The sequence below is a fragment of the Artemia sp. Qi Xiang Cuo genome, chromosome 6 (genome assembly GCF_049724085.1).
Source record: "Artemia sp. Qi Xiang Cuo chromosome 6, ASM4972408v1, whole genome shotgun sequence".
NCBI lineage: Eukaryota > Metazoa > Arthropoda > Branchiopoda > Anostraca > Artemiidae > Artemia > Artemia sp. Qi Xiang Cuo.
This window is the reverse complement of record NC_142799.1, coordinates 7,792,481-7,805,776: the sequence shown is the minus strand read 5'-3', so window position 1 is coordinate 7,805,776 and position 13,296 is coordinate 7,792,481. Positions and strand designations below refer to the sequence as shown.

General features: G+C 38.0%; 2 protein-coding genes across 2 annotated transcripts; both read left to right on the top strand.

The window, feature by feature from the left end:
- Positions 1 to 6,164: 6,164 nt before the first annotated feature.
- Positions 6,165 to 8,400, top strand: LOC148950827 (transketolase-like protein 2). The gene has a single exon (XM_089090027.1). It carries the CDS (start codon positions 6,165 to 6,167, stop codon positions 8,031 to 8,033), a length of 1,869 nt encoding a protein of 622 aa, XP_088946153.1. The 3' UTR covers positions 8,034 to 8,400.
- Positions 8,401 to 8,852: 452 nt separating this feature from the next.
- On the top strand, positions 8,853 to 9,407 carry LOC148950826 (protein CFDP2-like). Its single transcript, XM_089090925.1, has one exon. The coding sequence runs from the start codon at positions 8,853 to 8,855 to the stop codon at positions 9,405 to 9,407; it is 555 nt and encodes a 184-aa protein (XP_088947051.1).
- The last annotated feature ends 3,889 nt before the right edge of the window (positions 9,408 to 13,296 follow it).

Below are 13,296 nucleotides of genomic sequence, written 5' to 3'. Positions count from 1 at the left end.
AACCTCAAGATAATTGGACCGAGCTGTTTGCCTTCGTGTCTGTCTTGCCGGTTGGACAATTGGGGGCACAATAAAAGAGAGCTCTCGAGAAGGAGGTGAATCTACATACATATAAAAAACAGCCATGAATCACTATCTGACTAGAGAGAGTCGTGGGGAATGGAAGCACACTCCCAACAAGACAATAGGGCGTGCATATTCGCTCTGCTACAAAGCAAACGTATTGTCTTCTTTTCCATTTTCGTTTTTTGCCATTCAGAGCACTGATTCTTATTAAAGAATTAAATGAAAAAAGATATATTTTTTCAAGTGAAAGGAAGGATCAAAATTAAAACCTAAACAAACAGAACTTATTACGTATATGAGGGGGATCACCCTCGTCAATACCTTGCTCTTTACGCTAAACTTAAAATTTTTGGCCCAGTTCTTTAAGAAAAGACTCCTGAATCACAAAGGCCGTTTAATTAGAATAAAAATCTCTTTTAAAAGCACTAAAAAATTCTTCCAAACAGTTCGTGGTAACGAACTGTAAATGAGGAGCGACCCGGCTCAATGGTAACCGAAAGCCTAAAAAACGGAATTTTGATACCAATAGACAAATCAAAAGTATCAGATTTTAATGCTGGTTTCAAATATACAAGTTTCATCAAGTTTAGTCTTACCCATCAAAAGTTACGCGCCTGAAAAAATTTGGCTTATTTTCGAAAAAAGGGGGAAAGACCCCCTAAAAGTTATAGAACCTTAAAGAAAACCGCATCATCATATTCAGCGTATAAGAGAACCCTGCTGCAGAAGTCGGGAAGGGAACACTGTAATTAATTTTCCCCCAGAACAACCAGCCCTAGGAACAGCTCTGTCTTCAAGGCTGCTACCAAATTCTTTTCCAGGTTGTAAGAAGTCAGTGTTACGTGTTTTGATTTATTTTACGTAGAAAAAAAATAAAAAAAAGCTTTATTGTTTTAAAAAATAAAGTTGTGAGACAGAGTCAAACTTTAGCGTAAAGAGCGAGGCGTTGAGCAGGGGACAGCCCCTTTCAAATACGGAATAATTTCTGTTCGTTTTAAGTTTTAATGTCGCTCCTTACTTTCAGTTTAAAAAACTTGTTTTTTTTAGTTAATTTCTGATCGTCTTTTAGTTAATGCAGCTTTTATTTGCATAAAAATTTTACTTTTCTTTTGCTAAATGGATGTCTTTACAAATTAACTTACGTAACTAACTTCTATATTCGTATATTTTTCTTCTGGCAAAAAATACAAAGTTGCAGATTTTTGCAGATATGAGCTTGAAACCTATGTAATAGGGTTTTCTGATACGCTGAATCTGACGGTGTGATTTTCATTAAAATTCTTTCACTTCTAGGGGATGTTTCCCCCCTATTTAAAAAATCGAGTAAATTTTCTCAGGCTGGTAGCCTTTGATGAGTACTAATAAACTTAATAAAATTTATATATTTAGAATCGGCATTATAAACACATTATTTTGATTCATTTATTGACATCAAAATTCCGTTTTTAAAAGTTTCGATTACTATTGAGCCGTATCGCTTGTTTTTTATTGTTTTTTTTTATTACGTATATGTTATTACGTATATGAGGGGGTTCTCCCCTTAGTCAATACCGCCCTCTTTACGTTAAAAGTTAAAAAAAAATTTGATTCACAAACCCCTGAATCACAAAGGCCGTTTAATTAGAATAGATAGTTCTTTTGTAAGCACTAAAAAAAACTGTAGGGTAAAGAGTGAGGTTCTGACTTTGGGGAGAACCCCCTAAGATACGTTCTAATTTCTGTTCGTTTTAAGTTCTAACATTCATTCTTACATTTCAGTTGAAATGCAATTATTCCGTATATGAAAGGGGCTGTCCCCTCCTCAACGCCTCGCTCTTTACGCTAAAGTTTTTTATTGTTTTAAAAAATAAAGTTGTGAGACAGAGTCAAACTTTAGCGTAAAGAGCGAGGCGTTGAGGAGGGGACAGCCCCAAACCCCTGAATAACAAAGGCCGTTTAGTTATAATATATATCTCTTTTGAAATAACAAAAAAAAAATTGCTCGTAACGAGGGAGGTTTTGACTTGGGGGAGAACCCCCTCACATACGTTATAATTTCTGTTCGTTTTAAGTTCTAATATTCCTTCTTACATTTCAGTTGAAATGTTATTATTCCGTATATGAAAGGGGCTGTCCCCTCCTCAACGCCACGCGCTTTAAGCAAAATTTTTTTATTTTTTTAAAAAATAAATTTTTTATAAACAGTAAAAATTTATCGTAAATATCTAAGCGGTGAGGAGGGGACCGCCACTTTCATATAAAGACAAAATTATTTTCGTTTTAATTTTTAATGTCGCTCCTTACTTTCAGTTTAAAAAACTGGTTTTTTTTATTTAATATCTGATCGTTTTTTAGTTAATGCAGCTTTTATTTGCATAAACATTTTACTTTTCTTTTGCTAAATGTATGTCTTTACAAATTAACTTACGTAACTAACTTCTATATTCGTATATTTTTCTTCTGGCAAAAAATACAAAGTTGCAGATTTTTGCAGATATGGGCTTGAAACCTATATAATAGGGTTTTCTGATACGCTGAATCTGACGGTGTGATTTTCATTAAAATTCTTTCACTTGTAGGGGATGTTTCCCCCTCTTTAAAAAATCGAGTAAATTTTCTCAGGCTCGTAGCCTTTGATGAGTAATACTAAACTTAATAAAATTTATATATTTAGAATCAGCATTATAAACACATTCTTTTGATACAGTTATTGACATCAAAATTCCATTTTTAAAAGTTTAGATTACTATTGAGCCGTATCGCTTGTTTTTATTGTTTTTTTTTATTACGTATATGTTATTACTTATATGAGGGACTTCTTCACTTAGGCAAGACGACGCTCTTTAAGTTAAAAATTAAAAAAAATTTGATTCACAAACCCTTGAATCAAAAAGGCCGTTTAATTAGAATAGATAGGTCTTTTGAAAGCACTAAAAAAAATTGTAGCGTAAACAGCGAGGTATTGACTTGGGGGAGAACCCCCTCACATACGTTATAATTTCTGTTCGTTTTAAGTTCTAATATTCCTTCTTACATTTCAGTTGAAAAAACTTGTTTTTTTTTATTTAATTTCTGATCGTTTTTTAAATAATGCTTGGAAATCCGGCGCCCCTTCATAGAAATGTCCCTTACCCCAAAGAAACATCCTCCACAGCACTATTCTCCAGAGTAACCCCGCCTCTAGCCCCCCCCCGCCAGAAAAAATCCTTCCTGAAAATGGTTGTATACTTCCCAATAACCAATAAATAATGCTGGCCAGTCCGGAACCCCCTTCATAGCAATTTCCCATCCCCCAAGAAAAATTGAATCATGAAAAGATCCTCTAACATACCCACCAACCTCCCCATCTCTCCCACTCCCAGAAAAAAAACACCAGAAAACATCTGTATACTTCCCAATAACCAATACTATATGTTAACATTGGGTAAAGTTCATAACTTTTAGCCCTCCCTCTGGCAACTTCGGGGGATTAAGTCATCCTAAAAGACATATTTATCATATTTTTAACCATGCTGAACAAAATGGCTATCTCAAAATTTTGTTCGGGTGACTTTGGGTAAAAAATAAGCGTGGGAGGGGGCCTAGTTGCCCTCCATTTTTTTCAGTCACTTAAAAAGGGCACTAGAACTTTTAATTTCCGTTCCAATGAGCCCTCCCACGATATTCTAGGACCACTGGGTCTATACAATCACCCTTGGGGGAAAAAAACAAAACAAACAAACAAACAAATAAACACGCATCCGTGATCTTTCTTCTGGCAAAAAATGTAAAATTCCACATTTTTGTAGATAGGAGCTTTAAACCTCTACAGTAGGGTTTTCTGATACGCTGAATATGATGGTGTGATTTTCATTGAGGTTCTATAACTTTTAAGGGTATTTCCCCCTTTTTTTGAAAATCAGCCAAATTTTCTCAGGCGCTTAGCTTTCGATGGATAAGACTAAACTTGATGAAAGTTATATATTTGAAATCAGCATTGAAATCTTATTCTTTTGATATATCTATTGGTATCAAAAACCCGTTTTCTAGAGTTTTGGTTACCATTGAGCCGGGTCGCTCCTTACTTACAGTTCGTTACCACGAACTGTTTGATAACATTAGAAATTTATTACCTCTACGTACTTTTGAGATAAAAAAAAAATATCAATACAAAATCAATGTTTAATCAATGTTTTTACAATCAATGTTTAAACAAAATCAATGTTTTTACAAAGGACTGCATTTTCATATAATTAATGTCTCCATAGTTTTATTAGATTACATTAAAAGACGATAATTAGAATAACAAACCATTGCATACATTGGACTTAGTTAGCTGTCTGCTTCTTTGAGGTTGGTCTCTTACTATTCCAAAGAAGAAAAAACCGTAAGATTTTTCCTGTCTTTAATCAGGAATATAGCTAGGCAAGGTCTTAATGGTAAGTTTGTGGTCAAAATTATGTGAAAATGTTATAGCAAAGAACAAACTCTGGCCCAAAGTAAAATCTGGGTTACAGTGGTAGCTAGCAGTGTAGTAAGAGCCGATCATGTCCAATACTAAGAAATGTAATATCCCAAAACTCCTAAAAATAGAGTCAGTTTAAAATTTCCGAGTTGCAGCGGTAGCTTGCAAATGTTTAAGAGACGATCACGTCCCATACTAAGAAAAACAATAACCCTAATAACTAGATCCTAACTCCTGTAACTAGAGTCAGATCAAAAAGAAGTACACTATTAGAAGCACCTTGTCCAATACCTCTTTATAGGAAGCTTACGTACAGTCTCTTGACATGAACAATAAAGAAAATATGTGGGCTTAAAAAACAAAAATATTTGCTTGAACAACGATTTTCGCTCACACAGCATCAGCTAGCAGGGCGCTGGAACGTTATAGAAAGCTGTTTAAAGGCTCAAATTAAAGGAAGTTGCTACATCTAGTCTCTTTTCTACTTAAAATATAAATAGTTTTTAGAATAGAATCAATTTTCACAAAATAACTGCAAATTATGTACAAGCTTGATGAATGACGTCATAATCGTAGGTTTTAACCATATATGACGTAATAAATGAATGCAATGTTTATACACGCTTTTTTTCGACAAGATAATATAATAAATACATAATGGATCGATATAGTTAAGTATAAAAGTTACAGTAAAAAACGAACTCAAGCCTAAAGTAACGGAAATATTAAAATAGAACACACTTATCTTTCGACAATATAATATAACAAAAATTATATGAAGGTTATTCAAGTACATGAAGGATCAATATAATTCATTATAAATGGATACCATGTATCTGGATTGCAGCGGTAGCTAGTAACCTACTAGGAGACGATTAAGTCCAATACTAAGTAATATAATAGACCGTACATCCTAAAAATAGAGTCAGATCAAAACAAGAAGTACACTATCAGAGCCACCTTGGCTCAAAACCTTATAAAGAAAACTTCTGTCCCTTGGATTCAACAACAAGGGTAATATATTGGCTTGAAAATCAAGAAAAGTGGCTGAAACCACTATATTCTGCAAATACGGCTTCTATTTTTCTTTCTTTCCTTCTTTCTTTTTTCTTTTCCACCTCAGACAGTTTGACACTGGAACATAAAATAGAGCTATTCAATAGCCCATTTGAAGGAAATTGATGGGATTAAAAAACTGTTGTAATTAAAAATTTTTTGTCATTGTAGTTTTTTAATATACTAAATTTTTTACGAAAAACTGCATTTTTCTATAGCACTGTAGTACCTTTTTTTATTATAATATCAGGACTTTGTCACCTCCATATAATAAATTTCAGTGCATATAGCTGAAACTATAATAAATAACGGACGCTAGCTCATATTGAGTGGAATCTTGACTAACAGTAGTAGCAGCATTATTATCGGTAATGTTTATAATTTCAACGTAAGGAGATATAAAGATAACCATACGATATTATGTAAACTGTTAGATATTTTACTATTACGTAAACTGCAAAAATATTTATACTAAATATTTATAGCAAATTTCAAACGCTTGCTCAGAGTAACTTAAATATTGATTAATTGTAGTATCCGGCTTGCAACGATAGCTAGCAACGTAGTTTGAGACGATCGCGTTCCATACTAAGAAATATAATAACCCATAATTCCTAAAATGTCCAAAATGGATTCTGAAAAGTCGAAACAACTCCAAATTATTGCTGATAGACTGAGAATTCAGTCTATTCTTGCCACAAGCGCTAGCAAATCTGGGCATCCCTCATCATGTGCATCCATGGCAGATATTTTGTCTGTTCTTTTTTTTCATGCAATGAAGTACAAAGTCTGTGCTCCAAAGGATCCTTCTTCAGATAGGTTTATACTCTCAAAAGTGCATGCTGCACCTATACTCTATGCAGCATGGGCTGAAGCTGGACTTTTTCCCAAGAGTGAACTAATGAACTTGAGGAAAATCGATAGTGATTTGGAGGGTCATCCAACCCCACGTTTGAATTTCATAGATGTTGCCACTGGATCCCTTGGTCAAGGACTTAGTGTAGCTGGTGGTATGGCATATGTTGGAAAAAATATTGACAAGGCTTCCTATAGAAGCTACTGCTTGATTGGAGATGGAGAGTCTGCTGAAGGATCCATTTGGGAAGCAATGCATTTTGCTGGTCATTACAAGCTCGATAATCTTGTTGCTATTTTTGATGTTAATCGTCTCGGACAGTCTGAGCCAACGGCTTTGCAACATGATGTCGAGAGCTACAGAAAGAGAGCAGATGCATTTGGATTTCATGTTATTGTTATTGACGGCCACAACATTGAAGAGATAGTACAGGCTTTTGACGAAGCAGCAGCAACTAAAGGAAAAGCAACTGCCATCATTGCCAAAACCTTCAAAGGTCATGGACTGGATGGGGTGGCTGATCATGAAAATTGGCATGGAAAACCTTTAGGTGACAAGGCAGCTAGCATTGTTAAGAATATCGAAGAGCGTATAGCTGGCAGCAATGTTCCTGCCCCAATTGCTGAGTCTCCGGTTGAAGATGCCCCAGTCGTTAGCATTACAAACATTCGTCTATCTTCTGCGCCGACTTACAAAAAAGGTGAGACAGTTGCCACTCGGGTTGCTTACGGTACTGCTTTGATGAAACTTGCACAGAACAACTCCCGGGTCATTGGCTTGGACGGTGATACAAAGAATTCTACTTATTCTGAAAAGATCAAGAAGGTTTCCACTGATATTTACATTGAATGCTACATTGCCGAGCAAAATTTAGTTGGAGTTGCTATTGGTGCAGCTTGTCGTAACCGAACTATTACATTCTGTTCTACTTTTGCTGCATTTTTCACCCGCGCTTTTGATCAGCTCAGAATGGGTGCCATTTCTCAGACAAACATCAACTGTGTCGGATCACATGCTGGTGTGAGTATTGGTGAAGATGGGCCGAGTCAAATGGCACTTGAAGATTTGGCTATGTTTAGAACTATCCCTGGTTGCACTGTATTCTATCCCAGTGATGCTGTGAGCTGCGAACGAGCCTGTGAACTGGCAGCCAACACAAGAGATATTTGTTTCATTAGGACATCTAGGCCAGCCACTGTTGTTATTTATGATAACGAAGAACAATTCCAAGTGGGTAGAGCCAAGGTAGTCCGAGAGAACCCTGGTGACAAGGTTGTCCTTATTGGAGCGGGTATAACTATGCACGAAGGTCTGAAGGCGGCTGATACCCTGGCCAGTAACGGCATCCATGTGTGTGTCATCGATCCTTTCACCATTAAACCCTTGGATGCCAACACCATTCGAGCTCATGCTCTGCGGGTTGGTGGCAAGATACTCACTGTTGAAGATCATTATCCAGAGGGTGGTATTGGTGAAGCTGTAGCTTCTGCCCTTTCGACTGATACAAACATTACTGTCAAACGTCTAGCAGTCAATGAGGTTCCACGATCTGGTCCCCCTGAGGCCCTTCTTGAGAAGTACGGTATTAGCGCAAATTGTATAGTCAAGGCCGTTTACAATTTACTCCAATGATTCCTTAGCACTCAGTGCATTTATTTTTGAAGTTTAAATTCTTTGTTGATTCTTTTAGCATTTATGTATATACAGCATCATCATCCTAAGGTATTAGAATTCTTTTCGCATGATTGAGTTTATTTGACTCTATTTTGACAACACTGTTTGTCTTAGGAAGTTAGCATACATGCTTGTGATATTTTAGAATTTGATTCTTTTGACATTTTGGTGAAGGCTGAAAAAATTGTTTTCTGAATATTAATTATAACACAACACCGTAGGTTTACTTGTTCGGTTTTTAAGACGAAACCATAAAATTTGCATAAAACCTTTTATTCTGAACTTAAAAATTCAGATGTGCTCTTTCTATTGCCCTAAGTTTTGAAACATTGCTGGAGCACCCTCGTCTGGGGGCCTTAAATTCAGACGGAGGAGGAGGATGACCCCTCTAATGTGCACTGGGCAGGGCCCATCAGTGTATGCATACGCTCCGTCAGTCACAAAACTTCCCCCAGCAATAGGTTATATTGCTGGTGTTGCAGGACACCAAAAGGGCGCACTATCGGTAATAGATACAGTCAGCCCCTGCTAGGGACAGAGAGGAGTGGCTTACCGCTGTCCCGAAGCCAGCCAAGAAACCCCTTCTTTAATTTTAATGATGAATATGAATACGAATAAGAGATCAAATATGAGTTTCAGTGCTACCGCGTCCAGGGTAACCGACGATAATGCGTCAAGAGATACCGGGCAGCCGACGACTCGACAACCGTGAATCGCGCAAATATATCTACGTTGACAACTCCAACTCTGGAGGCTATTGTTTCTCCAAAAATAACTATGTCAATAGGTACCCTCAACACTAGAACCCTCGCCAAACAAGGAAAAATAGACCTACTCCTAAGAGAGATAAAACAGTACAGCTGGGACGTTATCGGTCTCGCCAAAACCCATCTTCCAGTCACTGGTGAAGAGAAACATGGAGATGTTACCCTTCTACTTTCGGGACGTAATGATAAGAAACATCGACAAGGTTTAGGTTTCCTACTGTCCAATAAAGCCAGAAAATCCTTAATCTCCGTAACCCCCCTCACAGAACGGATCATCATGATCCGCCTGAAAGGTTCACCCACCAACCTCACAATTATCCAAGTATACTCTCCGGATTCCAGCAGAGACGACGAAGAGTCTGGAAACTTCTATCTCCAGCTTCAAAGTCTGGTTGATTCTGTCCCTAAAAAGGACATAATCTTTGTCATTGGTGACTTCAACGCCATCGTTGGAAACAACCACACAGGACACGAAGATTTAATGGGAAAATTTGGACATGGAAAAATGAACAGAAGAGGAGAACGCCTTATCGAATTCTGCAGAGACAGCGATTTAGTCAAGTAAATCGATAACAGTCATTACAAACACACTGTTCAAGCACAGACCTCGCCGTAAGACATCCTGGACCTCACCGGATGGAAAAACTTAAAACTTAATAGACTACATCCTCGTGTCTAGACGTTGGAAAATGTCTGTCCTAAACACGGTCACGCTAGCTGGTGGTGACTTTAACAGCAACCACTCGCTTGTCATGTCTAAGTTCAAAACAAGACTTAAAACAGCATCAAAGTCATCTCAGAAAACCTCCAAGTTTCGAGTAGATCTACTGAAAGACGAAAACACACGTATGACCTATATCACCATTCTATCCGAAAAAATTTCGGAGCTCACGTCGAGATCTCCACCTATCCTGTCTAAGGAAGACATTGACAACCAGGTGACTAGCAGCACAAATATCATATGTGATGTCGCTCATTCCACACTGGGTACCCAAAAAAATATTCAGCAACCGTGGAAAACAAACGAGATCATTTCACTCTGCAACAAAAAGCGCCAACTCACGAAGAAGCAGGATAAAGAAAGTAGGGACCGGTGCAAGCAACTCAAATGAGCTGTTGAGAAATCCATCAGACGTGCTCATTGTGCTTTTATTAAAGAAACCTGTGATCAATATGAATCGGCCTTCAAGAAAGGAGACCCCCACTACATGTATAGAAGAGTGCGGGAATTGGCCAAAAAGAAGGAAATCAAAGCGTTCTCCCTTCTCGACGAACATGGAAACCAAATACAATCCACAGAAGGAATCCGCTCACGATGGAAAAACCATTTTAAAAATAAACTGAATCTGGACATCCACCCAAACCCAACAAATCTCGACACTTTCCCTATAACTTCTACAGATCAAAGTCTTCCCCCTCATCACTCTGAAATAGAAGCAGCTTTCAGAGACTTAAGAACGAACAAAGATGCTGGCCCCGATGGAATCCAGTCCGAACTACTGAAAGTAAACTGCAAGCCACTCCTTGACCTTTACCACAAAATTGCCACAGCTGCTTGGGAAAAATGTCACTTCCCCTCACCCTGGTGCGAAGCCACGATAATTCCCCTGCATAAGAAAGGCTCTAAGGCTGTCTGCGAAAACTACCGCCCAATAGGTCTTACCAGCCGCGCAGCAAAAATCTTCACCAGAGTCATGCTCGGGCGTATACGAGCCATTTCCTCACTGGTCATTCCGGAATGCCAAGCCGGCTTTTGACCTAATAGATCAATAATTGATCAGATATTCACTGTTCGGCAGATCATGGAAAAGTATAACGACCTTGGCCGCAGCATCTACCACCTTTTCATAGACTTTAAACAAGCTTTTGATCGGATATGGAGAGAAGGTCTATGGCACATACTTCTTCACTTTGGCATCCCATCCAACCTGATCTCGCTGTTCAAAGACATGTATAAGAAGTTCAGTAGCCGCGTCATGACTGGAGAGGGACTTACCGATAGATTCAAAACCTCTACCGGAGTACTTCAAGTTTGCCTAATATCACCGGAGCTGTTTAATCTCTTCCTAACTGCAGCCCTTACCCTCAGAGATAACACGCACGCCGCCCTTGTCGGAGGAGTGGTGATAGACAAACTGGCATATGCTGATGACATAGTCCTAATAGCCGAGTTCCTTCAAGATCTACAATCTCAGGCTAACAGCGTTCACTCACCCACCAACCTCTTCGGGATGGCAATCAACACCTCAAAAATGAAAGTCATGCACTGTTCACGCAAATTCGGTTCACATGTAAATCTCAGCCTTCAGCTTGGTGAAGGTACCGTTGAGTGGATGGAAGGCTTTGCCTACCTTGGGAGCTTACTTACTTATGATAACAACCAACTCAAAGACATCAAGAGACGCCGGGCACTTGCAAACTCCGGTCTTAAAGCTCTGATGCCCATTTGGAGGAATAAAAACTTAACAACCACTCTCAAATCGAGACTGTTCTCTTCCCTCATTATTCTGATCGCCATCTATGCCTGTAAATCTTGGACGCTTAAAACAGACGATCAACGCCGCCTAGCTGTCTTTGAAACCAAATACCTACGACGCATCGCTGGTATCACCTTCCACGACAGAATCTCCAACTCCAAGCTTCTCCATAATCTGAAAGTCAAATTTACAATACTGGACAAAATAAAACTACAACAACTCAAATGGCTTGGACATACACAACGCATGGCTAGCACTCGTCTCCCGAAGATAACCTTCGATGGACGAGTAAACGGTTCTCGACCCAGAGGTCGCCCTCCGAAGAGATGGAAAGAAAACTTTTCACCTTACAACCTGCCACAACTCTGCCGCCTGGCCGACAACAGAAGTACCTACAGGAGGTACATCAATGAACTGGTTAAAGAAGAGGCCCCAAAACGACCTTCAAGGACGGATGGGACACAAGTCAAGTCAATTCCTAAAAATAGTGTCAGATCGAAACACAAAGTAAACAAATAGAACCGTCTTGTCCAAAATTCCTATATAGGAAACTTACAACCTCTTGTCTTAAACAATAAAGAAAATGGATTGGCCGGAACAACAAGATAAGTGGCTTGAACTACAATATTCTGCATCAAACCCTTCTTTTTTCCTGTTCTATCTCCTCAGCTGGAACATCATAGAGGGCTGTTTAATGGCTATCCGGGTTGCATCGGTAGCTATCAACCTAGTGAGAGACGATAACGTCCAATGCTAAGAAATGTAATTGCCCATATTTCCTGAGATGGCTAAAACCTAGTAACGAGCAAACCATTGTATATATTGAACTTAGTTAGCTGCCTGATTCTCTGAGCCTCGTCTCTAACTATTCCAAACAAGAAAAAGCCTTAAGCTTCTTCCTGTTTGTGATTTTTATATTAAAAATGGTTTCTCCATCTAAGTTTCTCCATCTTAATAGAGATGGCTGAAACCTAGTAAAGAACAGACCATGGCACATATTGGACTTAATTAGCTGCCTGATTCTCTGAACTTCGTCTCTCACTATTCCAAATAAGAAAAAACCATAGGATTTTTTCTGTTTGCGATTCTTATATTAACCCGGGTTGCAGTGGTAACTAGCAGCCTAGTAAGAGACGATCACATCCAATACTAAGAAATATAATAACCCATAACTCCTATAAATAAGCTAATTCATAAGAGAACTTTCATATTAATCCGGGTTGCAGCGGTAGCTAGCAGCCTGGACAACAATATTTTTTTTATTTTTCTATGAGAATACCTAACAACAAAAAATTTAAATGAATTTACCAAAAATTTATTTTTCGAAATCTAAGGCAGGGTAATAATATGGGATAAAGGGGAGCGGTTACTCCTCCACCATGTTCTGGTATGCTGTAGATTATGGATTTAGATGGTTGAAAGTGTTAAGGTCACTAGTCATTTTTTAAACCCTAAAATTGTGAAAGTTTTTGGATGGATGGAGTTTCCATCCATCTTTCCAATTCGAGAACAAAATCTTACTAAAAAAAATACCAAAATAACTTAAAAATTTTCAAACCAATTCTGTAAAGTTAATTACTGTTTAAAATCTAGATATGCAAAAAGTAAATGCGTGAATTTTCAGAATAAATATATTAACTAAAATTGGTTCAGTCTATATACTGATTTAATTCTACCACATTTGTTTTTTCCTGTTGTCTTCAATTAAAAATGGTCATGATACTTTCAAACTTACGGCCTCAGACAGGACTCACCTTGGATACTATAAGTGTCCACTTTAACTGAAGACCTCCATGAATGTCGAAAGTATGATACCTACCAGCTAGGCAACTTGAAAGTATGTTGCCTACCAGGTAGGCAAAAGAAGAAATATATCTCCTTCTATAGGCATAATTAAGTCAGAAGAGGGGTTATTTCTGGAAGCTAATAACAATGCATCTCTATAGAGAAAGATTGGAATTGTATAAGTTAGTTAAA